The sequence below is a fragment of the Colletotrichum paranaense genome, assembly GCF_030867605.1.
Source record: "Colletotrichum paranaense strain IMI 384185 chromosome Unknown Scaffold_17.1, whole genome shotgun sequence".
Lineage (NCBI taxonomy): Eukaryota > Fungi > Ascomycota > Sordariomycetes > Glomerellales > Glomerellaceae > Colletotrichum > Colletotrichum paranaense.
Genome location: NW_026848975.1, coordinates 562600 through 584882, shown reverse-complemented (window position 1 = coordinate 584882; position 22283 = coordinate 562600). Strand labels below are relative to the sequence as shown.

General features: G+C 54.4%; 5 protein-coding genes across 5 annotated transcripts; 4 read left to right on the top strand and 1 right to left on the bottom strand.

The window, feature by feature from the left end:
- Window positions 1-590: 590 nt before the first annotated feature.
- On the top strand, window positions 591-3655 carry CPAR01_15003 (uncharacterized protein; the record flags this gene model as incomplete). Its single annotated transcript, XM_060499253.1, has 2 exons — window positions 591-1111; window positions 1177-3655. 2 exons carry the CDS (start codon window positions 591-593, stop codon window positions 3653-3655), a joined length of 3000 nt encoding a protein of 999 aa, XP_060342178.1.
- A 1592-nt stretch (window positions 3656-5247) lies between these two features.
- On the bottom strand, window positions 5248-11139 carry CPAR01_15002 (PH domain-containing protein; the record flags this gene model as incomplete). The annotated part of the gene is made up of 3 exons (XM_060499252.1): window positions 5248-5387; window positions 5443-10639; window positions 10696-11139. 3 exons carry the CDS (start codon window positions 11137-11139, stop codon window positions 5248-5250), a joined length of 5781 nt encoding a protein of 1926 aa, XP_060342177.1.
- Window positions 11140-14417: 3278 nt separating this feature from the next.
- Window positions 14418-14927, top strand: CPAR01_15001 (uncharacterized protein; the record flags this gene model as incomplete). The annotated part of the gene is made up of 2 exons (XM_060499251.1): window positions 14418-14660; window positions 14811-14927. The coding sequence occupies 2 exons, from the start codon at window positions 14418-14420 to the stop codon at window positions 14925-14927; spliced, it is 360 nt and encodes a 119-aa protein (XP_060342176.1).
- Window positions 14928-15437: 510 nt separating this feature from the next.
- CPAR01_15000 (uncharacterized protein) lies at window positions 15438-16501 on the top strand (the record flags this gene model as incomplete). The annotated part of the gene is made up of 2 exons (XM_060499250.1): window positions 15438-15980; window positions 16034-16501. The coding sequence occupies 2 exons, from the start codon at window positions 15438-15440 to the stop codon at window positions 16499-16501; spliced, it is 1011 nt and encodes a 336-aa protein (XP_060342175.1).
- An 826-nt stretch (window positions 16502-17327) lies between these two features.
- On the top strand, window positions 17328-18491 carry CPAR01_14999 (autophagy-like protein 3; the record flags this gene model as incomplete). The annotated part of the gene is made up of 3 exons (XM_060499249.1): window positions 17328-17848; window positions 17909-18380; window positions 18438-18491. The coding sequence occupies 3 exons, from the start codon at window positions 17328-17330 to the stop codon at window positions 18489-18491; spliced, it is 1047 nt and encodes a 348-aa protein (XP_060342174.1).
- Between the last annotated feature and the right edge of the window lie 3792 nt (window positions 18492-22283).

Sequence of the window (22283 nt, the reverse complement as noted above, 5' to 3'; positions counted from 1 at the left end):
GAGTAGTGCTGCAACCCTCTCTCCGTCCGTCCCATCCATTCGCTTGCTGCTGCCAGCTTTCACAAGGGACGCCGCAAAGCTACCATTACCATCACATGACGGCGTCAGAGCGGCCTATTGGACGTCCATCCCAAAGGTTCCCAGTGACCTGCATCTCTCTCCATTGTCTTACCTGATCCATTTTATCGATCCAGAAACGCCCTGTGGCCAAGACCCAGATCCACGAGAGCTATCTTGTCCACTTTCTGTTGTCCACCACACACAAAAAAAGTTACCGAATAGTTGCGCCTCCAAGCAGCAAGCACACCAAGCTTCCGTTGACTTGCCCATCCTGAAACAAAGAGCTTCCATCTCTCTCCACAAGCACCACCACCAACCGCCGCCTCACGCTGCCGATCCACTACGACTCTCCCCCGCCCGAACACTCTTCGTTCTCGTAAACGACCTAAGCGCCGATGGTCCCGCCTATCTCTCCTCTCTGTCTGCTGTCCTTCCGTTAGCAGCACTGCTACAAGTGCCGTGCGAAGAGTGAGGGGTTCAGACAAAGTGCGAGAGGGAAACAAACCGGCAAAAGCTCTGGGAATTGCGCGATGGGGGGCTGGACCGGCTTCCTCATCACTTACCTCCTAGGAGGCCTGACCTTCCTGCCTTTGGTGCTTCTCACCGTCTTCGCTCACGCCTACTTCACCCTCCCATACCGACAGGATGCCGACACGAATCGCGATCCAGTTGTCGACGCCGCTACCGCTACTGGCGGTCCGGGCTCCATCGTCCAGCCCGGCGATGACCTCACCGCTCTCGAGGCCGTGAAGGCCACGGCAAAGGACGATGCCACTGCGGCAGCTACGAAGCGCTCGGCGCAGGATAACGACGTCGCGGCGGGGTACTTTGCCGTGTGTAGAGAGTACACTCCCATGGGCATCAACGCGAAGCCCATCGAGAGGTCCACCCCGACCGGCCCAACCACCGTCGCCGCGCCGAGCCAGAGCGTCTATCAGACCATGTACAAGAGCATATTCGAGCGGAAACCGACGCCAGGACCCTTGGATAACAGAAATGGGCTGAGCCAGCGTCCCAAGAATGCTGGTAATGTCTTCTATGTCGTACTGAGGTTTGCGACCCCGCTCGCGATCTGTTTGCAACTGCTCGTCTACTCTAGAGACTAACTTGCCACAGACACGGGCATCTGATGCTTTTCGACGACGACGAACAAATCGAGGTCCGGCACGTAGTCTCTCTGTTGCACCACGACATTAGCATATACTCGGGAGGAGATGTCACACCAGAAGGCGAGCTTTACATCAAGAGGAATGCGCTGTGTTTGTCGAGGAGGTCAGATGGCCCCGAGGTCGGACCGGACAGCCAGCTATCCAAGCCGTTCTACCTCTTCTCAGAGAATTGTTCCGCTAAGGAGGACTTTTACTTTGCCATGCTCCGTAACCAGGAGCAAAACTTTGGCGCTGAGAGGAAAGCACCCAGGCCGAAACAATTCGAGGTCAAGAACATCATTGCGTTGGTACAGAAGCTGCACTCATCCGAGGAGCACCTATCCACGAGGTGGTTGAATGCCATGATTGGTCGTGTGTTCCTGGGCATCTACAGGACGACGGACCTCGAGCACTTGATCCGTGAGAAGCTCACCAAAAAGATTGCCCGTGTCAAGCGCCCTTCGTTCCTCACCAACATTGCAATTCGCCGCATCGACACCGGCGAGTCTGCACCTATAATCACAAACCCGCGTCACAAAGATTTGAACGTCGAGGGAGAATGCGTAATGGAGGCCGATGTGCGGTACACGGGCAATTTCCGAATGGAGGTTGCCGCTACAGCCCGCATCGACTTGGGCGCACGCTTCAAAGTCCGCGAGGTCGATCTCGTTCTCGCAGTGGTCATCAAGAAGCTCGAGGGCCACATGCTATTCAAAATCAAGCCCCCGCCGAGTAACAGAATATGGTTGTCATTCCACAGTATGCCAAAGATTGAAATGACAATCGAGCCAATTGTGAGCGCGAGGCAGATTACATACACCATTATTTTACGACAGATTGAGAACCGGATCAAGGAGGTTATCGCCGAGACTCTGGTACAGCCCTTCTGGGATGACATGCCCTTCTTCAACACGGAGCACAAGAAATGGCGGGGCGGAATCTGGGATGACGACGATGCGGTTGTCAGCTCACTGAGCGCGGAGACCAACGTGGCTGGAGAGGGCGATGTGGAGGGGGTCGATCACCTCGAAGAGACGGGCGATGTGCAAAGCGACATGAGACCGATCGAAAAGAGCCACAGTATGCCGATCGTTGAGAACACACCGCCGACGGGCCTGTTCGGCAGGAAGATACAGAACAAGGGGCCAAACAGCCCTTTGAATAGCTCTTCTACTAGCGTTGATGCCATGGGCTCACCTACTACCGCGACGCCGATACCTAAGCCGTTCAGGTCGCCATCGATATCTAGCCCAGCAAACCCCGTGGTCGGCACCGATGCTGCGCACGCAGACGTGTTCAAGCCTTCCTCGTCACCACCAGATCATGCATCCAGCATGATGGCAGCGCTGTCTGCAAGGTCAACGCCGGTGACGACGCCCTCCGAGACACCCGCCAGACCACCACCCGTCGCAAAGGCGCCGAGCCAGTCCTCCGCATCCTCGCGCGAAGCCACAGATAACGAGAACGAGACGGATCGCACGCCGATGGCCAAGGAACGCCGTGGCACAGCTTCGTCTTTGGAATCGATGCGCAATAACGAATCGACTGACCCAAACTCACCCACCACATCTTCAAGAGCCTCAGTCAGAAGCGCTACGGGCTCCATCTCCAAGGGCCTCTTTCGGAGAGAGAACACTGGCAGTACGAACTCGACTGCATCGACAAACGGCGAGGGAAAGCGCACGACGCTCGCTGCCGTTGCCAACGCTGCGGTCACGGCGAGACAGTGGGGGTGGAACGCGATACAGAAACACAAGGACGCCAAGAACGGCGCCTCGACGGAGCAGAATCCCCCGCTCGACCTCAACCAGCCGATGGGCAGGGGTCAGCCTCTGCCTCCACCAGGTACGCCGTTGCCTCCGCCTGTCAGAGGCTCCAAGGTGACGACAATCCCTGTGCCGAAGCGCAAGCCCATCGCGCCGCCGAATCTCCCTGAACGGCCTCACTCGGTGACAACGTCGGAGGCAAAATCGGAGCGCAGACCCGTGCCGCCCCCGCCCCTGCCCTCGCGGCGTCATCTGGACACGAGAAAGAACGCGGACGGCGGCGGCGAGAGTTTGTTGGTTGTGGAAGCGCCGCTCGACTCGGAACCCTCGACGCCCATGGAGGAGAGTATGCCTCCGCCGGCGTACGTTCAGCCCTGGGCCGAGGACGTCTCTGACAGCGAAAGGGATACCGGGGCTCGGGAAGAAAGGACGAGAGGTCGAGATCGCATTGTGGTCGACGAGAAGAAGGGGCACGGAAATGAAGAGGAGGAGGAGAGCAAGAGCAGGACGCCACCGCCGTTACCGCAGCGTCGGGATACGAAGCTTGACGATCCTATTGTGACTAAACCGGTGAATGTATCTGGTGTCGACGAGGACGACGACGATTACTCCGCGTGGATGGATGAGCAGGATGAGGGTGTCGTCGGCGTAGACGGGAGGCCGAGCGTCGAGGTGAAGTAATGATTCTTGGCGGAGTGTCTGCGTTTGTTCCGGATGGTTTTTGTTGGAGTTGGGCATCATGACATCAGGCGTGAGCATATGGCATTCATTGGTTATGGGATGGGATCGGGGTTTAGGGAATCGGGAGAAGCGGATCATGGAGTTTGCAATATTTATTCTTCCTAAGAGTGTAGGATACCAGATTCTGATCCGTATACATTGCGTACATATATACATACACATACACACACGTCTTTGCTCTACTCCAGTGTGTACGAAAGCCATTTTTTTCTCGCTTTGTAACAGAATCACTCGCGATGGCGGTGGTCTAAAGCCAACTAAGCTCATTAAAACACTCCCCAACTGGAGTCAATGACCTGTGCTGAGCGGGTGACCCCAGTTATGTCTGAACACGAACAACGAAACCAACATAACGCACCTGATCCGTATCCGTCACATTTAATTAGCCGTAGCGGAAGGCATGGACGGAGATTGAACGTCCCGTGCAAAACGATCAACACCCAGAACGCGCAAATATTGCCGTATTCTTACCCTCGCGTTTGACTCTGGGTACTTCTTCGTTCCCGAGAACGCGCCAAACGGACTCGGACAGTGCCGTCAAAAGTCTCACCTACCCGCAACATGGGCTGCACATCAATCCACACACAGTCACTATCAATGCGGGTTGGAAATGAGCAACATCAGGTCAGGGCAAAATAGGGCAATTCAAGTAACTACATCTACAATAGTGTCCCCAAAAACTCCTCCCGGGTCTCCCCGGGCTAGGCATTTTTGCCTGGTTGACCCCTGAAAAAAAAAAAGGAGCTACTGAACATGAAAAAAAACAAGACTTTGACGTTCCCAAAGAAAAGTAAAGCCGAAGAAAAAGGTGTACATAGAAAAAGTTGGGTGGTTGGTTGTTGTTTTTTTGTGGTTTCCCATTTCGGGTAGTGTTTGTTTGCCTGCCGTGGCCAATCCAACAAGAGAGACAAGAGGAACACGAAGCAAGACTGGACTCCATTACAGCTGGTAGTACAATACTCCAATGTTTCTGTTCTCTCTTCCCTGAAAGGGGGGGACCCCATTCTTAATTTCCTTCCCAAGTTCGCCGGTGCCATGAAACAATTAAAACCATGACAAGGTCGCTCCCGGCAAAAAACAGCGGAAAAACAGAGTCGGACAGGACAAAGCATAGATAGCAATTATCCGGGGGTATTCGGATGTTGGCTGGCAGTAGTCGAGCATTGGTGTTTTGATAATCGAGACAGGCCATGTGAGGCAGGACGCGTTTAATGAAATTTGGTCGTAGGACGCCGGGGTCCTGGATGCAGTCGTAAGCTATATTAGGTCGAAACCGGAAGGAGAATGGGGCCTGGGCTCTTGCGGGACGGCGGGGCATCCTAGGCAAAGACGACAAGGAGATGGTTGTCATAGACGTCGTGATCCGTTGCGTGGGAGCGAATTGATCATGAGTGGGGAAGGTGTTCCCACGGGGAGGGCCAGTTTCTTGGCGTAGCGAGTGGATTTGAAGGATGCTTCATTGGTTTATATTACGATAGACTGCTCAACAGCCGCATGTAGACAGATGTTCAAGGGCAACGTTGGCAGCGACTTCATGATCGCGCCCTTACGGTGCTCATGGGTGTGGCAGACGTTGATGGTCCAGATTGGGAGTGAGAGTGAGAGTGAGAATGGGCGCCAGAAGGCCGACCCCTCTTAGGGTGGTGGTGCAGAGTACCAACATCGTGCTTGCCTAGTCATTGTTAGCAACGTAAATCCATTTCAACACAAATGTAAGGGCAACTCACCATCACAGCAGGCGCGCACGTTCTCGAGCCTGTCGGCGTCCCGATCTTGTCTCTCAATAATCTCTCGGAGGTCTTCGGCGCTGTCGTGCACCTCGCTAGCCTCGTAGATGCTTGGGGTCGGGGCCGCAGCGGAGCGGCTCCTCAGACTCGAGAAGGTGCCAAAGTAGCCACTAATCCTACCAGCCATGGTGGGTCTCTGAGCCTGAGCAATCGAGTGCTTGTTCGGGGTAAGCGTAGGCACGTTCATTGACATGTCGACTGCCGGAGACTGGTTACGAGTTGTCCGTGAATTGTATGATGACAGAGACGGAGGCGGCCTGGGACGGGCCGTGGAGTTGGTGCGACGGCCAAATTGCGGGTTGAACTCGTCCACGTCGGCCTGAGTGATGGCGCCGGCCATCTCCTCGACATCGGACTGGCCCTCGTCGGTTGTGCGAAGCAGTAGATACGACAAGGCGTTGAACCACGTCTCGTGGCGCTGGCCAGTCGTGCAGGTAAACTTGATCGTTCTGCCGGGAGAAATGACGATCAAACTCTTGCGGTGTAGGCCGGGTGGCATTGGGTTGTCGTCGGTGACCACACGAACGGCCTCGATGGGAACGCTCTTGCCACGGAGCTCAGAACGACCAGCAGTGGCCGGGTCGCGATCACTCCAGTACAGAGTCCGAGTATACGGGTGAACCCAAAAGTAGCGTCTGTGTCTGTTGTCGGACATTTCTCCCCTGCCGGCCTTGCGGGTGTACTTCCAGAGGTACTCGCCAATCATGGTCTGTGTGATGGCCTGGATCATGCGGGGATCGGTGTTAGGACCGAAGCCTGTTGCGGCAGCCAGCTCAGCCTGAGGGTTGAAACGGTGGTCAATCTCAGAAACAAACGACGACACCGAAGAGTGTCTGCTCATAGTAGACAACTTAGTCGGCGAGTGAACCTCAGCGGTGCCGTACGCTGAACCAGCGCGCGTGCCGCGAGCAACAGGAGTTGCCTTCATTGATGTCGAGATCGACAGCGGTGACTGCGGTCTGGCGGCGCCGTTGGGAGTCTGTGGTCGCTGGTTTCTCATGGCAGAGGCAGGCCACAAGGGAGGGCCCATAACCGCACTATGCGACGATCCAGTTCTCGCAGCCTCAATGGCTTCCTTGTGGTTGGGCGGGAGAGGAGGTAGCGGTTGAGTAGGGGCGAGGTTGCTGTTGGCACTTCCTGGCCTTCTGAATGCTGTATCCATCTTGTTCTCAGTGGAGAAACTGCTGAGGCTGTCGTGAGAAGGACGGCGAATGCGAACGGTGCCAGGAGTGCTCGGGGTGCCGAAGCTCGACAATGACTTGTCGGACGTGGCCTTGGTCTTTGCGAGGAGCATCTCATCGATCGCATCAGCGGTTAGGGAAGTCTGGGCGCCTGAATCAGACATGGGAACGATGACCTTGGGTGCAGGGCGGCCGGTGGCGTTAGTTGAAATCTCCTTGAATGGCCGTTGGGACTCGGGAGTCTCGGACAGACGTTCGTCGCTAGGCGATTGCCGAGTGTCGTCCTCTGCAATAATAAGGCTGTCGGAGGCCTTGTTCTTTCCCCGACCAAAGACGGAGCTCATCAGAGCATTCTTGGAGGGCGTCCTTGGCGCATCCTTCTCATCGAATGGCGAATCCATGTCGCGGGGAAGAATAAAAGCATCCCGCTTCGGGCTTCTGGGCGAAATGGGTTGCGTCTCAATTGACTCGATCGTGGAGAAACCGAAATTGTGCTTGGGCGCCGCGGTTTCTGGCGCAATGGCGGGCTCTACGTGCTGAGATAACACCGATGAGAAGTCCAGAACAGGCTGAGGAGCAGCGCGAGGCTCGACGTGCTCAGATGAGATCGCCGAGTACGCGAGGAGTGCGGGCGGAGGAGCTGGAACCTCGGGCTCTGCCTTGGGCTCAATGTTCTCCGATGAGATGGAAGAGAGGGTGAGGGCTGGGGGCAATGGTGGCAACACCGCGGGCTCTGCGATAGGTTCGATGTTTGCGAATGAGATCGAAGACATGGTAAGAGCTGGCGCAGGCTCGGCCTTGGGCTCGATGTTCTCGGAAGAAATCGACGTGAGGCTGAGTACTGGAGCGGGCACAATCACCTCAGGCTCCGCCTTTGGCTCAATGTTCTCAGCTGCAATAGACGAGAACGAGAGCGCCGGTACTTCCGGAATGATCTCGGGCTCGGCCTTAGGCTCGACATCCTCGGCCACGATGGACGACAGGCTGAGAGCGGGAGGCAACACCTCGGGTTCTGCTTGAGGTTCCAGGTTGTGAGAGTACAGCGCTGAGAGGCTGAGGGTAGGCGCCGGTAAGACGACTTCAGGCTCTGCCTTGGGCTCGACATGCTCAGTGGCGATTGCTGAAAGACTGAGCGTGGGCACAACGACGGGGACTTCGGGCTCTTCTCGCGGCTCCACGTTCTCGGACGCAATCGACGATAGAGTGAGGGTTGGCGCCGGTGCTGAGATTGGCACGGGGATGGGAGCAGGGATCGCCGCGAGAGATCTGGACGTCTCAGGCTCCTCCTTGGGCTCAATGTGCTCGGACAAGAGAGCCGACAAGGTAAGGTCTGGCACCGGGATCACGACCTCCGGCTCCGCGACGGGTTCGAGGTTGTGTGCGTGCAAAGCAGAGAGGCTGAGAGCCGGAGGAGGAATCTCAGGCTCAGCTACCGGCTCCAGGTCGTAGGCGTGCAGCGCCGACAGGCTAAGAGCAGGAGCTGGCGTCTCAGGCTCTGCAACAGGCTCAAGGTTATGAGCATGCAAGGCCGACAGTGAGAGCGTCGGCGGGGGAGTCTCGGGCTCGGCCACGGGCTCAAGGTTGTGGGCATGAAGAGCCGACAGACTCAAGACCGGAGGCGGCACCTCAGGTTCGGCCACTGGCTCGACCGCTTCTGAGAGATATGTCGAGATACTCAGGGTCGGAGGCAGGATCGGGGGTTCAGCCTTCGGCTCGACAATCTCCGAGACAAGCGAAGTGAAGGCCAAGACAGGAGCCGGAATCTCGGGCTCTGCAACGGGCTCGACGATTTCTGACACGAGAGATGTCATGGTCAGAGGAGCTGGAGCAGGAGGTGGCGTCACGGGCTCAACAACTGGCTCGATATCCTGAGTGTCAATGGATGACAAACTGAGCTCGGGAGGCGGCGGCAGGACAAAGTGCTGCGGGCTAGATGGCGGCATTGGGAATTGTGCCAGCTTAGCCTCCATATCCCGATCATACTGAGCACCAGAGTCACTGTACGAAAGCGTAGACAACGGTCTGGAGCGCACTCCGTCCGTGGCATCATCTTGGGACAAGTGACGGGCGGCCTGGCTGGCGGCCATCATAGATCCCAAGGACTCGGCCTTCTCGTCGTGAACAACACTAACAGGGGACAACGGAGGCGACTCAATCATGGGCTCTGTCATCATACCAGAGTCGACCATCAAGAGCCTCGAAGCTGCGGCCGCTCTCTTAACAGGGTCCGTCATGCTGCCGGTATTGACTGGATCGTGCGACAGAGTGGGCACTGCCGGAGTGGATGTCGAATCGGCGGTTGCGGATCTAGCACGGCTTGGTGTCTCTTCAATGCTCTCAGCATCACTATTCTCAAGGTCGCCGAGCTCTGCGAACAAGCTTTGGCCCTCTGTAGGCTGTGGTGTTCCAGTGGCGCTGCCTGTAGCAGCACTGGCGGGGCTGCTCTGGAAGTTTGGCTCCTCGCTGACCTGCCTAGAACGGCGGTTCATCAATCCTCGTCCAAGTCTGACGCGCATGCGCTGGTTGTTGTACTGCGACGTTGGCGTCCTGTACTCGATGTACTCTTCATCCTCATCGGCTGAGGTTGACGCAGTGCTGTCGTATGAGTTTCGGCCTCCTCCCATTACAAGAGTCTGGGGACGCAGCTCACGACCCTTAGACGGGCTTTCTGTCTCAGTCTCGGTGTCGTCGCCTCCAGAGAAGTCCTCCACGCCGGTCTGGAAGTCCTCCGTCTCCGTGCCACGCTCATTGGCAGTCTCAAAGGCAGCGTCGCTAGTCTCGTTGGCAGTCTCGAAAGCGTCACTGACGTCGGTGAATTGGGGTCTGTAGCTGCTACCGGGTCGGCTGCCGGGTCTGCGGACGGCGGAGTTGGAGCGAAGGGTGGGTGAAGTTCTCGGGCTACCAATTTCAGTGGCCTCTTCCCATTCGTTGTCGTCCTGGTAGACCTCGTTCCTGCTGCTACGGTGACCGCCGAGCAAGCCGCGGGACGGCTTCTTGAACTCTCGCGACTCAACCTTGCGGGTGCGACGAGCAGGGGCCGGGGCGGCGTCAGTACGAAGCTTCTCCAACTCATCGCGCGTGTCCTGGAGGAGTCGCTTAAGCTCGAGCTTCTCGGTCTTTTCACGGTGAATGACAGTCTTTTGGCTCTGGATGGTTCGCTGGGCATGCAACAGAGAGCTCTTGAGAGTCTCGGACTCGAGCATAGCATGGCGAGGAGTACCCTTGATGGGCGATGGCGGCGGTGAGTGCTCGGGGGTGAAACCGTCCGTCGCAGTCTCAAAGTCCTCGTCGCTAACGCCACGAACAAAGTCGCGATCGGACATGCGGCCGCGCTGGACTGAAATAGCCTTGGCGAGCTCCGTGTTCTGGCTCATCAAGTCGTCAACCTTTCTTCGCAAGGCGTTTCTCTCGGTTTCCGCCGTGGCCGCATTTCGCTTGGCGGTGGTCAAGTCGAGGTCCAGGTGCTTCACAGCTCGCTCATGCTCCTCGGCGAGCTTGGCAAGTGAGACTTTAGCATCATCAAGCTCCTTCTGCGCCGAGTTCTTCTCCACCTGGAGAACATTGAGGCTTTGCGTGAGCTTCTTCTCTCGATCCGCGGCGTCCTTTTGCGAAGCGATCAAATCATGGATCTGAGTCTCGAGGTTCCAGTTCTCGTCCTTGTACCGATTCTCGCTTTCGTCCAGAGTCTTAACGCGTTGTTGAAAGTTCTCGTTCTCGATTTCAAGTTTGGACTTGTCGACTTTGATGTCGCGAAGCTCCTCATCCTTTTCGGATAGGAGTGATTGAAGGTTGCGGACCTGGGCAATCAAGGATGTGCTGATTTCGGCGGCAAATTCGATATCGTGGATGCGATTGGCGGGCTGGTTTCTAACTTTGCGGTTCGGGACACTGAGCTTACTAGGCGATCCGGTGGCCTGAATCTCGAGCTTCTCAAATTTGGATGGACTGACGGAGCGCTATTGCATGGTTAGCCGGAACAGACATGCGCCACATGTATTCGGCGCAGACTTACTCTTCCTATTCTTCCATCAGGGACGTAGGGTGAGCCTCCAGCGGCTTCATTGCTGGGAACTCTCTGCTTGGGCAAGAAAGCCCTGGCAGTCTCTCGAGCAACATCATTGTACTCCTTTTCGATATCGGCGAGCTTGGCGCGCAACTCGGGAGCGAGTTCGCCTTCTGTCTCCTGCTCTTCCACTTCCTTCAATCGTTCTGCAAGTTCCTTGCGCTGGTGGACCAGTGCAGTTCCTAGCTTTCCGGCTTCGTCAAGTCGTCGTTCAGTATCTGCAATATGTGCTTGTAGTGCGCGCTTCGCCTGGCCTGGCGATGAGCTGAAGGATTGGCTGTCGTAGGTAGAGTAGCGATTGTGGGCTGGGCCAGGCGGGGATACGAAAGGATCATTCATATCCGCTTCAACAGGCGGCAGATGGGGTTTATCGACGGCGAGTGAGGTAGCCATGTTGGGTGGAAACAATGGGGGATGCCGCCGTCAGATACGTTGTGGCGACATCCAGTGCACGTATCCGCGGAGCAGCGATGTTGTTTTCGTCTCGTAGGCCTTGAAAGCTGGTGGTGCGGTTGTAGACAGAGAGTTGTGCTGTCGCAATTATCGGCCGAGTCAAGCAAGCTTAGGGAAATAGCCGGTACCGAACGGGGGATAGGGCGACCTGAGGTAATGAGCTGCAACACAAGCGCGGGGCGTGCAGAGCCGGCTGCCGTGTGCAGAAGGGGAAGATGTCGTCACCCACGTGGGAGAGAAAACCCGAGAGGAGGAGAGGAATAAACGAGGGAAGGTAGAAAAGAGTTGAAAGCCGAGGAATTGAAGGCGCAAGTCGGGGCTGGTCGCAAAGGGAAGTAGGTGGAAGAGAGTGGTGTTTACTGGGGGTGCGTGATGTTTTTTGTTGACGTTGACGGGGGGCTTTGTTGTTTGTGTTCCCCCTCCCACAGCTGACCTGAGAAGGACAGAGGACAGCGATTGCGGTGCGATGGATTGTTGTGTTGTTGACTGGAATGCGGTCCCCAGTGGTTCCTTACGCAGGCGCAGGCGCTGGCGGGTTGTGTGTGGTGGTCCTATGGAGCGATGGTCAGGGCCTGCAGAAAAAAATGCGCTACGCGACTAGTAGAAGCAAGGCAGTGCCTGTCTGCTTTGTTGTTTGGCCTTGAGTATCTGCACGGAGGATGCAGCTAAGAGGATGGGACGGGGTGGTGGGATGAGCTAGGCGCGCCCGCACCTTTTCCTTTCCTTGTGGTTGCTCTTGTTTTCTTGCGCCAGAACTTCAGGTCGGCGTTGTGTTTTTTGGGGGTCTATATTTTTTTTTCTCTCTTGTCTTTTTCGTCCCTTTTTTTGGTTCTCTTCCCCTTCTCGACACACAGACACTTTTACGTACCTTTTTAGAAAGCCGCAGGATCCGATGGGCAGAAGAAAGAACCAGACGGCGGAAGGTTAAGAACCTAAAAGCGGTTGGTGCTTTGGAGACGGCAACGAACGACCGGGGGTTTGTTGGCGTGTGTTGCGTGACTGTGTGCTGTGCAAGAGCGGCCTATGTCCGGGGAAAGGGACAGTGAGAAACAAAAAAAACGGCGGCAAAGAATAAGACAATGGGATTATTACGGAAACGTCTGCCGTTTCCCGTGAATGTCGGCGGATAGAGGCGAAAGATGCCAGGGGAGAAAAAGTAAATGAGCTGGCGTTTTCGAAGAGCGCTGAGGTCTCAGTTGAGACTATTCTGCAGATGATTACGGGCCGGTAATGCGAGGCGACCACGCGCGGCGGTGAACAGTGAGGTGACGAGATAGGACCGTTGGGGGTGTCCCTCTGACTCTCTTAAGGTAGCTAGATCTACCTATACGGTAAGGTAAGGTAAAGTAGCACCAGGTGGTATTGGCTTGAGCAGAGTCGCAAACCGATCGGTCGGGAAGATTGACGTATAGCGGAGCGCGGAGGTGGCGGCGGCGGCGGCAGACGGAGGAAGGCGCGAAGAGTCGGACCAAAAACTAGGTAAGAAAGAACGGAACGGGTATTGGCCCGTATAAAGATAGCGAAGTAATAAGGTCTGGTAGCTGCAGGTAAGATACCTGTTCGTTTTTAGGGCGATTGTAGGGAAGGTGGGAGTAACTAGTAACAAAAGCTTGAATAGAAAAAAGGCAGTGTAAATTAGAACGAGAAAAAAAAAAGGTGGAAAGAAAGATGGGATGCCCCCGAACCAGCACGGAAAGCAGGAGAAAGAGAGAGGTCCAAGTCGCGATGATCAAGACGATAGACAATTACGTCCTCGTCTTTGTTCGGCAACAAGGTTCTTCTTTCCTGTGACGCTATTTGTTGCTGGTCTTGTGTCTTTTTCTCCTGGCGCGATGCTCCAAACTGAAGGGGAGACTCGAGGTCGCGAAGGAACAACGAGGTCGATGCCCGTCTGAGTAGAGTGACGCGACTGGATGGAAGCACAAGAAGGAAGGACGGAGGCGACGGTCGGCGGGTGTCGGCGTCGGCAAAGGGAAAGAGACAGACACACGACGGACGACGAGGAGGGGAAAGGGAGGAGAAGGAGGGATGGAGGGAGAGAACGTGGAAGGGGTTAGTAATTAATTTGGGAAAGGGCAAAGTCGCGAAAGAGAGAAGGAGGAGAGTGGAAAGAGGAAGGCACGAGGGGATCCTCTCTCACTTTCAAGTATCCTCAAATTGTTCCTTCATACCTTCCTTACACAATCCACACTTCCATAATACAGTACACAGTACTGCGTAGAGCATGAGAATATTCGCAACAAGGGCATTGTTATTCACCACCAGCGATGCGCTTCTCCCCCTTCACGCGTTACGGCATGCGTGCACAACCACTGTGTAAGGAGTATTTGGATGGATACAAGTGATTTTAGACCAGGTGGCCAGGAGTCCAGGACCCAGATGGAGTGTGGTTTAGACGAGAGTTGTGCTCCCCCCGTCTCCTGACTGGGAATAGCAACAGGCGAGACCCATCTCAACGACTATCCATTTTATTCCTGTTCCTGAGCCTGAGCCTGTGCCTGTGCCTGTCAATTCCACCCCTCATGCCTGTCCAGAACGCAGGGTGCTTGCCAGGTCTCGCTGTCTTTTGGGTTCCACCGTGGAGCTGCAGAATGCCTGCACCTATGACTGTGCAACTGCACAACTTCGGGTACCTGACAGTTTGCCTTGCGACTGCACCATTCGTGCCATTTGCATCCGTTCGCGGACTGGGTGGATAATGGCCTTGTTGTTGTACGAATAACGGGTGCTTATCGATAATGTGCTGTGATCCCTAGCTGTGGACAGCAGCTCAACAACACATCATCACACTAGCAGTGACTTAAGCCGCACCTCTCTCCATATTCCCGTCGTTATCCATGATCTGCCGTACTACTATCTACCCGTCTTATGTATGTAAATTGACCTTGGTTGGGTCAAGTACCTAGGATCCTACCTTAGGTACCCAGGCGAACAGCTAGTCATCTGCCCATCATCGTCATCATCGTCGCCCAGCTCAGCTCTAAGCATTCATCTGAAAGCCCTCAATTTCAACATGCCTTAGCGAAGACCATTGGGATCCATCCATCGAGACGTAGCAAAGCCACTGGGGCGGCATTTGCAGGGACGAGAAAATGGGGGCATCAGCTCAAGATTGCGGGCAATGCATAGCATGGGGGGCTCTGCCACTCTACCTAGGAAACAAATGCAGGAGGTGAGTTTATTCAGTCAGCTACCTGGAACAGGCAGCTACCTACTGCATGCAGAAGGTCAGCTTTGCAATCCAAAACCAACTCATGGCTTCAATATGCAGTTGTTTTGTTGTTTTACCATGGCCTCATGCACCACCCAGGAGACGTCTCCATTCGATCGTCCAATGCCGTTGCCTCTCGCAGACAGACGATCCGTGTGGCTGCCGCTGCTACAACCGCATCCGTAGCCAATCCAGACAGCCCATTCCAACAACATGGCAGCATTCTCTCACGCGCACGGCAGACAGCACAGTGAGTGAGACCGCGAGAGAGTTCACAAGAACAGCATCCATCCCGACCCCACCAAAGAATACCGCTTCCCAGCTAGTACGGATACATGTGCTCATGCAAGCAATCAGTCATGTCAGATCGCAGGGCATGGCATGGCATGGCATCGACAAGGCATCGGCCATCCATCGTCGCCCATCTATGGGCTCTTCCCCGCCAATCCATACCGCCATATCGCATCGCTTCAAAACAATGCCCGTGAAGACGCGCCCAGATGTTTCCTTGGGGTAAACTCGTTTTGGTCGCATAACTTTGGCCAATCTTAGCTCGCATCCACCGTGAGCCAGCTCTAACCCAGCTGGGAAGCTCATCCCTGCAACCTTCTGTGTACTGGTCTCTCCTATTTCTGACCAATCGGTCCCTGGTCTTCCAGCCTCCCGATTTTCCTGACTGGCAGCTGGACTCGGCGCCGCCCCAGAACGCTAAGCCGTATCAGTCCAGGCACCTGATTGGTTTCGCCCCTCCATATGGGTCTTTCGCTCAAGCCACGAAATTTGTCAGCCCTGTGGCTTGACCTGATCATTCTAGAAGGCATTCTTGAACCCGAGTGTTGATGATCGCCATCAAAGCTAAAGTTGACCAAGGGTAACCCCAAACTTCTCTCTCAACTACCGACGTTGCCTAGCCTTAGCTGCGGATCATCAAAGACTCACTAGAAAATCTATATCAACGAAATCAGAATATTCCGTCCATCTTCAAAAACCGACGTACACTCGCGATCGAGGCCCAGACCCATCAAACATGGCCGACAGCGCCCCAGCAACAGATGCGCCAGTGGCCATCTTCAAGCGGCGCGGCGCAAAGGGCAAAGCCAACATCCGCAAAAGACCCGCAACACCGCCGCCCGTGAACAGCGACTCCGACTCCGACTACTCATCCTCCGAAGACGAAGCAGGCCAGCGGGTCAAGAGGCGAAAGACGAAGGCAGGCGCCATCACGGCCTCGTCCAAGGACATCGCCAAGTCGAAACAAGACCTTTCCGCCACAGTATTTACCGCCGATCGCAGCGTGCCCATATCAGACTCCAACGATGCCACGAAACAAAGCAACTGGTACGACGAGGATGGCAAGGACGCTCTTTCATCAAAGAACCTACTAGGCAGCTCGCGAGCTGTCGCAAAGACATCGCAGGCCCCCGACGGAACATACAAGGGGCTGGCGAACCAGACTTCGTTCATCACGAAGAACCCAGACGCCCCAAACAAGACAGTTGGCCCCATCAAGGCGCCCACCAACATCAGGACAATCACAGTCACCGATTTCGCACCAGACGTTTGCAAAGACGTAAGTTGCTCATCACGTTACCTCCTCAAATCATAGATACTAACAATCTTTAGTACAAACAAACCGGTTTCTGTGGCTTCGGCGATAACTGCAAGTACCTCCACGCCAGAGAAGACTATAAGCAAGGATGGCAGCTCGACAAGGAGTGGGAGAACGTCACAAAGGGGAAGAAGAACATTGCGGGAACCGTCGTTGCTAGCGCGGACCGCACCAAGGCCGACGACGATGATGACGACGAGGAGGCCATGTTGGAGAATATCCCGTTCGCCTGTATCATATGCAGGGAGCCTTACAAGGCGCCGATCATCACGAGGTGTGGTCACTACTTTTGCGAGCCTTGCGCGTTGAAGAGGTACAGGAAGGACCCCACATGCGCCGCGTGCGGGTCAGGGACGAACGGCGTCTTCAATGGTGCTTCGAGGTTAAAGAAGTTGCTGGATCGAAAGAGGGAGCGCGCAGCAAAGCGGCGGCAGGAGGCCATAGAAGCAGGGGAGGAAGTTAGTAGTGAGGAGGAGGAATAGGATGCTAGGACTCAAAGATACCACAAATCCTGTCGCGGCTGAATACCATTCGTCTCTGGGCATGTTGTCCAGTCTAAGTGAAGCTTCCATGACACTGACTCTGGTCCAAATCGCATGACCGAGATGGCGAGGGCCACCCTCGAGATGAGAATGCCAAGCTACATGTTAGATGTTCCCTTGTTCTCCGGCTTCCGACAGCTTTGTCTAGCTAGTTTCGAGATCAAAAGCTGAGGAACACACTTCCAATGTAGTCAAAGGGCAACTCATCAGCCACCCAGGCGTGAGTTTCAGGCTACATCAGAGTCAGCCTATGCTGCAGCAAAACAGCTCGAACCAGCGCGATCCGTGCCCTTCCACCGGTTTCAATGGCGCAACTGTATTGAGGAAGCTGTTGTATGTCGTACCTAAGCGGATTAGTACCTACAGTAAGGTAGGTACCTAGCTTCCAACGGCCGATAAGATAAGCAGATCCCCCAGCACTAGCGCAGGCAGGCGGCAACCCCGCCACCATCTTCCCTGTCCAATCGTGAGACAACCCCGCCATCCATGTGATCGCCCTGAACAGCTGCCACGAGCTTGACTCCCAGTCATCGACATCAGGCGGAACTACGACAAACTACATCATTCTCAGAGTCGGCGGAGGACTAGGCTGTCTTTCTAACCCTTACCAACCACATCCTTCTCATCAGCAAGAAGGACACCACTGAAGAGGATCGCATCACCACAAAGCAACTATACACTTAGAGACCATCGATACCATTCAACACACGGCGTCACCGACTCGATATACCGAAGCTTACCTATACGACACAGACCGACGTCAACGATGAATCTTCTTTATTCGACCGTCAACACACTCCGCGACCGGTACACGCCGGTATCGCACAAGTCCACCTTCCGCCAGACGGGCCAAATCACCCCCGAAGAGTTCGTCGCCGCGGGCGACTACCTCGTCTACAAGTTCCCGACCTGGTCCTGGGGCGACGCCGACGCCGACAGCCGCCGCGTCAGCTACCTGCCTCCTGGGAAGCAGTTCCTCGTCACGCGCAACGTCCCCTGCAACCGCCGACTCGACGACGACTTCGCCGGCGATGCGGGCCACGAGGAGGCCGTTGTGGAGGGCGGCAAGAGCTCCGGGACCGGCGACGACGATGAAGATGGCTGGCTTCGCACGGGCGGGCTGGCGAGCTCGCAGCCGCTCAAGGTGAAGGAGGTGCGGACGGTGGACGACTCGGGAAATGTGGGAGACCGGGAGGTTGTGGAGGATGACGATGAGATTCCGGATATGGAGGATGAAGATGACGACGAGGCCATCATCCGCGATGCAGGAGACAATGGAAAGAACAGGTACTGATCGTGTAGAGGCTTCTTCTTGAGAAGACATTGCTAACCTCTCGCGCTTTACAGCGGCCGGCGGACATACACCCTCTATATCATGTACTCAACGTATTACCGCACACCCCGCCTATACCTCTCGGGCTACTCGCCCAACGGCCAGCCGCTACCGCCGCACGCCATGATGGACGACATTGTGGGCGACTACAAGGACAAGACGGTGACGCTCGAGGACTTCCCCTTCTTCGCCAACAACATCAAGATGGCGAGCGTGCACCCGTGCAAGCACGCGTCCGTGATGAAGACGATGCTCGACCGCGCCGACGGGGCCCTGCGCATCCGGCGCGAGAAGCTGCGCGCCGGCAAGGCCGTCGGTGGGGACCAGGGCATGGAGGGACTCGTTGACGAGCTGGGCAAGCTGGACGTCAAGGATGCTCAGGCCGCTGCCGATAAGGACGGCGAGTGGGAGGAGGTTGAGCAGAGCGAGGTTGACGAGCAGGAGGTTGCGATCCGGGTGGATCAGTATCTGGTTGTTTTCCTCAAGGTATGTTCTGATGTGGGCGAAGTTTGCGAGGGTAATGATGATGCTAACTTGCTGTAGTTCATGGCCAGCGTCACGCCTGGTATCGAGCACGATTTCACAATGGGAGTATAGTCGGGCGGATCATTCATCTGCTCCTCTCTCAGTTTTGCTTTTCCCTTTTCTTATGGGAACGTTTTTGGGAAACGGGTGTGTCAGGGCGACGATGGGCTTTCTTCCCTATGTCATTGGATTACGGGGACTTAGATTATGGAACTTTGACAAATGGCGACTTACGAGAATTCAGTAGACTACAAAGTCGAGACGGTATAAAATCCGCATTATCTCTATCCAAGTCAGGGTGTATATACACCACTCATGAGTCCTATCTTTTTGATATGTGAGAATCATGACGGAATGTGTAATGAGAAGCGCGACGGGCGTTCTTTCGACCAACATCTCTATCGTTCACCCTGGTGCGTAGCAGACAAGATCTCATGTTGGAAACTTCGCCGGTGCTTCGTTGAGAGAATGGTATGATTTTGGTATTCCTATATAGATAGGGTGGTACTTACCTGACGGTAGTTCTGAGCCTTGATGGAGTGATAAGCGCCTCGCGTTATTGGAATAGGCCCTTTGGCTGCTGGAGATGCGCTGGAGACTGTACTGCTTGTGCCAAACGATGCGAGACGTGGTTGGAGTTCAGGCTCGGGTAGAGCTCGCTTGTGAAGGAAATTGGTTTGAGGTGAGGGAGGAGCAGGCTTGAAATCAACAAGATATCCCCATTATCCTCGCCAGATTGATGTTCTACCTATCTTAGACGCGAAAGGGGAAATGTGAAGTTGTCTCGGGGAATCGGGGTGCCGCCTTCGACGGGTGTGAAATCTACCTACGAGAGACTTCTCCGACTCTTTTACCTTGCGGAACGCCAAGAATTCTTATTGAAGCTTCTGGGTTTTGTCTGTTCATGAGGCTGAGGTAATGTAAAGGTATCTCAAGAGCATGGTATTGACTGGAGTAGTCTGTGAGGCAATTAGCGACTAGGGAACTAAACATAGGCAAGGCAGACATGGAAGAAATTCCTGGAACGCAGAAGAGTTTACACTCGAGCGTGTGATGATATACTGTTTTTTTTTTTTTTTTTGAGATGTTCTCATGGAGGTAAAGTGATGAAATCCGTACACCTGAAGGCCCCCAGTCTTTCTTTTCCGGGTTGCCGGATTTTGAGCTGTCTCAATCACTTGGAAGGTAGGGACTCCATGAGAAACACTTCCATCACGAGAGGGGTATCACTAGGCTTTGCTCCAAGGGTAGGCTGACCCGAGTATTGTAGTGCCTATCTTCGCAATATCCCCCTTTACAGTTCATATTCTGGGAGCTTTGGCCAATATGGAATGGAACTCGAGCCGTTTGAACGCGAAAATGCTATAAATACAGTTCTGCCAAGTCAGATTCTAGACTACAGCAGTGTGATTGGCTTATCGCGGTGATGTCGGGAGCATGATATAGTGATGGAGAGCAGCCCCCCGCGATGACATTGGGGCGTGGGTCGTCTATCTTGGTACCCTCGCTTCCACATGCCAGGAGGTGGGCGTTCAGGCTCTCTGCTCTGTCCAGCTTCAAGTGTCACTGCCCGGAGTATCTTCGATAGTTGTCAAACGACGGGGAGGTGCAGAATAGCCGCTTGGGGTCGTGACTTTGCGAATCTAAGCGCAGCGGAGAGGCAGGCAGAGGAGGATGCCAAGAGATCGCAACTGAGGGCTTCTACCGGCGCGCTCCCGGTCCATTCCTACCCGAGTGTTAAGCAGTCGTACAACGAGATAGTTGGGATGGTGTAGTGGTGATAACTGCCGTCTGTGAAAGGATCGCTTCTTTCTTAACCCGAGGGAAGATTCGGAGACCCTCAAGCATTTATTACATGAATGTAGATTTTCTGATTATATTTTCGTCAAAGGCGTGATCTTCTCCTGTGCCTTGATGGAACTCCATATCGCACCGGAAAGTGTATCTGGGATACTGTTAACCTTGTCGATATACTTATGGTCTACTTACAAGTCAGTGGTTAGAGAAGGCTCTTTATTACGCTGCCCAAGTCTCATCATCACTACCTGAAGTATATTCCATATGCATTCATCATCGGGGAGGAGAGACACGGCTAATCTGGTCTTTACCTTGGATTTCTGTACCAGAGTCTATGAAAGAAGAATTTACGCGCTTGGGTTTGGGGTTAACCAGAAGTAGCCTCCCTCACGTTCCCGTTGATCACAGATGACACTGTCGAATGTGAGTATAGAGCCAGTCAAGTATCACGCTGTCGCGGGGAAGATCCTAATGGGCTCTCGCGACCTGTCTTGTCTGTGGTAATCAATTTACCCACGTGGCTGATAGGTTTCTCCGATAGAGCCTGGTCATCACTTGCCCCGGAATCCGCTACCCAGGCGGAAACTGAATCGATCTTGAGAGTTCAGACAAATGGGTCTTGCGTTTGGTCTACAATTATAAAATGATGATTGTTACAATGCCAAAGTGCGTGATTCAGATGCTCGCTCCAAGGATGATCTATTATACGCCCCTCGAAACAAACACATGTTTGCTATCACAGGTTAGAACCCTTGGAAAGGAAGAAGAGCAAAACCAACGGGAGGTAGCTGGGATTCAAACGTAAGAGTATGGAAAACAGCCGAGCGTGATGCACCAATCAACACTTTACGGCTATGGAACACGCTCGATTGCCGCGCCAATAACTTCAATGTATGTAGAAAGACTGCCGAATTCCTCGTGATGTAAGGTGCCATTGGGAAAAGAGGCAAATCGACGTTGGGTTGCTGAATGGCCACCAGGTCGAGGCTTAAGTCCAATATGGTTGAAGACCGTTTACAATTCGGATGATATTGATATCAGCATATCAAATCTTTTACGGAGCGGAGAGACATACTGAGAAGCGTCTGAACGTGAGTCCACCTCACAGTCGCTGCAGAAGCCCGCATCTAACTCCCCTTTACCTCGTAGACTAAACAGACCTGCTCATGACGGCTTCCATTCATATCACGCATCAAGACTATATAAGAAAGAGGCGATGCCCTGATAACAGGACAACCATATGCGTCGAACAGAGCACGTCTCAATGCCTTCAACCTCACTCACGGGTCAAGAAGCTCTTCCGGTCCAAGAGACATGATCCCAGTCAGCGCGGTATCAACAACGACCTCATATCCAAACGATACAATGGCAACCAGCAACCACAATCGTGAGAGTGGATCTCTTGATACGTATGTACCTCGTCGGAAACTCAAAATTCCAAGCCTCGCTGTGTATTTCTTCTCGTCGAGGATAAGCTTGCAGAAAGTGATGAACAGCCATTCTTTCTATAACAACCCATCAAGTATAACGCAAACTCTTACCATTACAGCGTAAACACGAATAAGGGACCCCTTCATCCGTCAAGCAATCTCATGTCCTCTCCCAGACTACACAACGTCCCTCACTCACAAAAGCTCTCACGAGGGAAGCTATCAACCTGCCACGAAATACCAACCTACGCACAAGACACATCCATCACCGACCCGGGACCTCACTCCACTAGAGCCTGGTTCCACGCCCACCCCCCTCCACCCAGGCCTCCGGATGTCTCCCTCACGAGGCCATAGAGAAGGAAAGGTACGGTAACCACACTCATCGAGAAAGCCTTACATGCCACAACGACCACCAAATGCCCCTTTCTTACCCCATCACCTTGTCCCGTAACATGTTTATACTCCAAATCGCACATTCAACAAAAAAAAAACCTAAACCGCAGAGTTCATCGCCCGCAGAACGCCACGTCAAAGTTTCAACTCCCCGTCTCCGGAGAGAAACCCGCAGCGGTCCCGACTAAGAACTCTCTCAGCAGCCCTGTTGTCTGTGAATCGAGTAGTCATAATAGCTTCT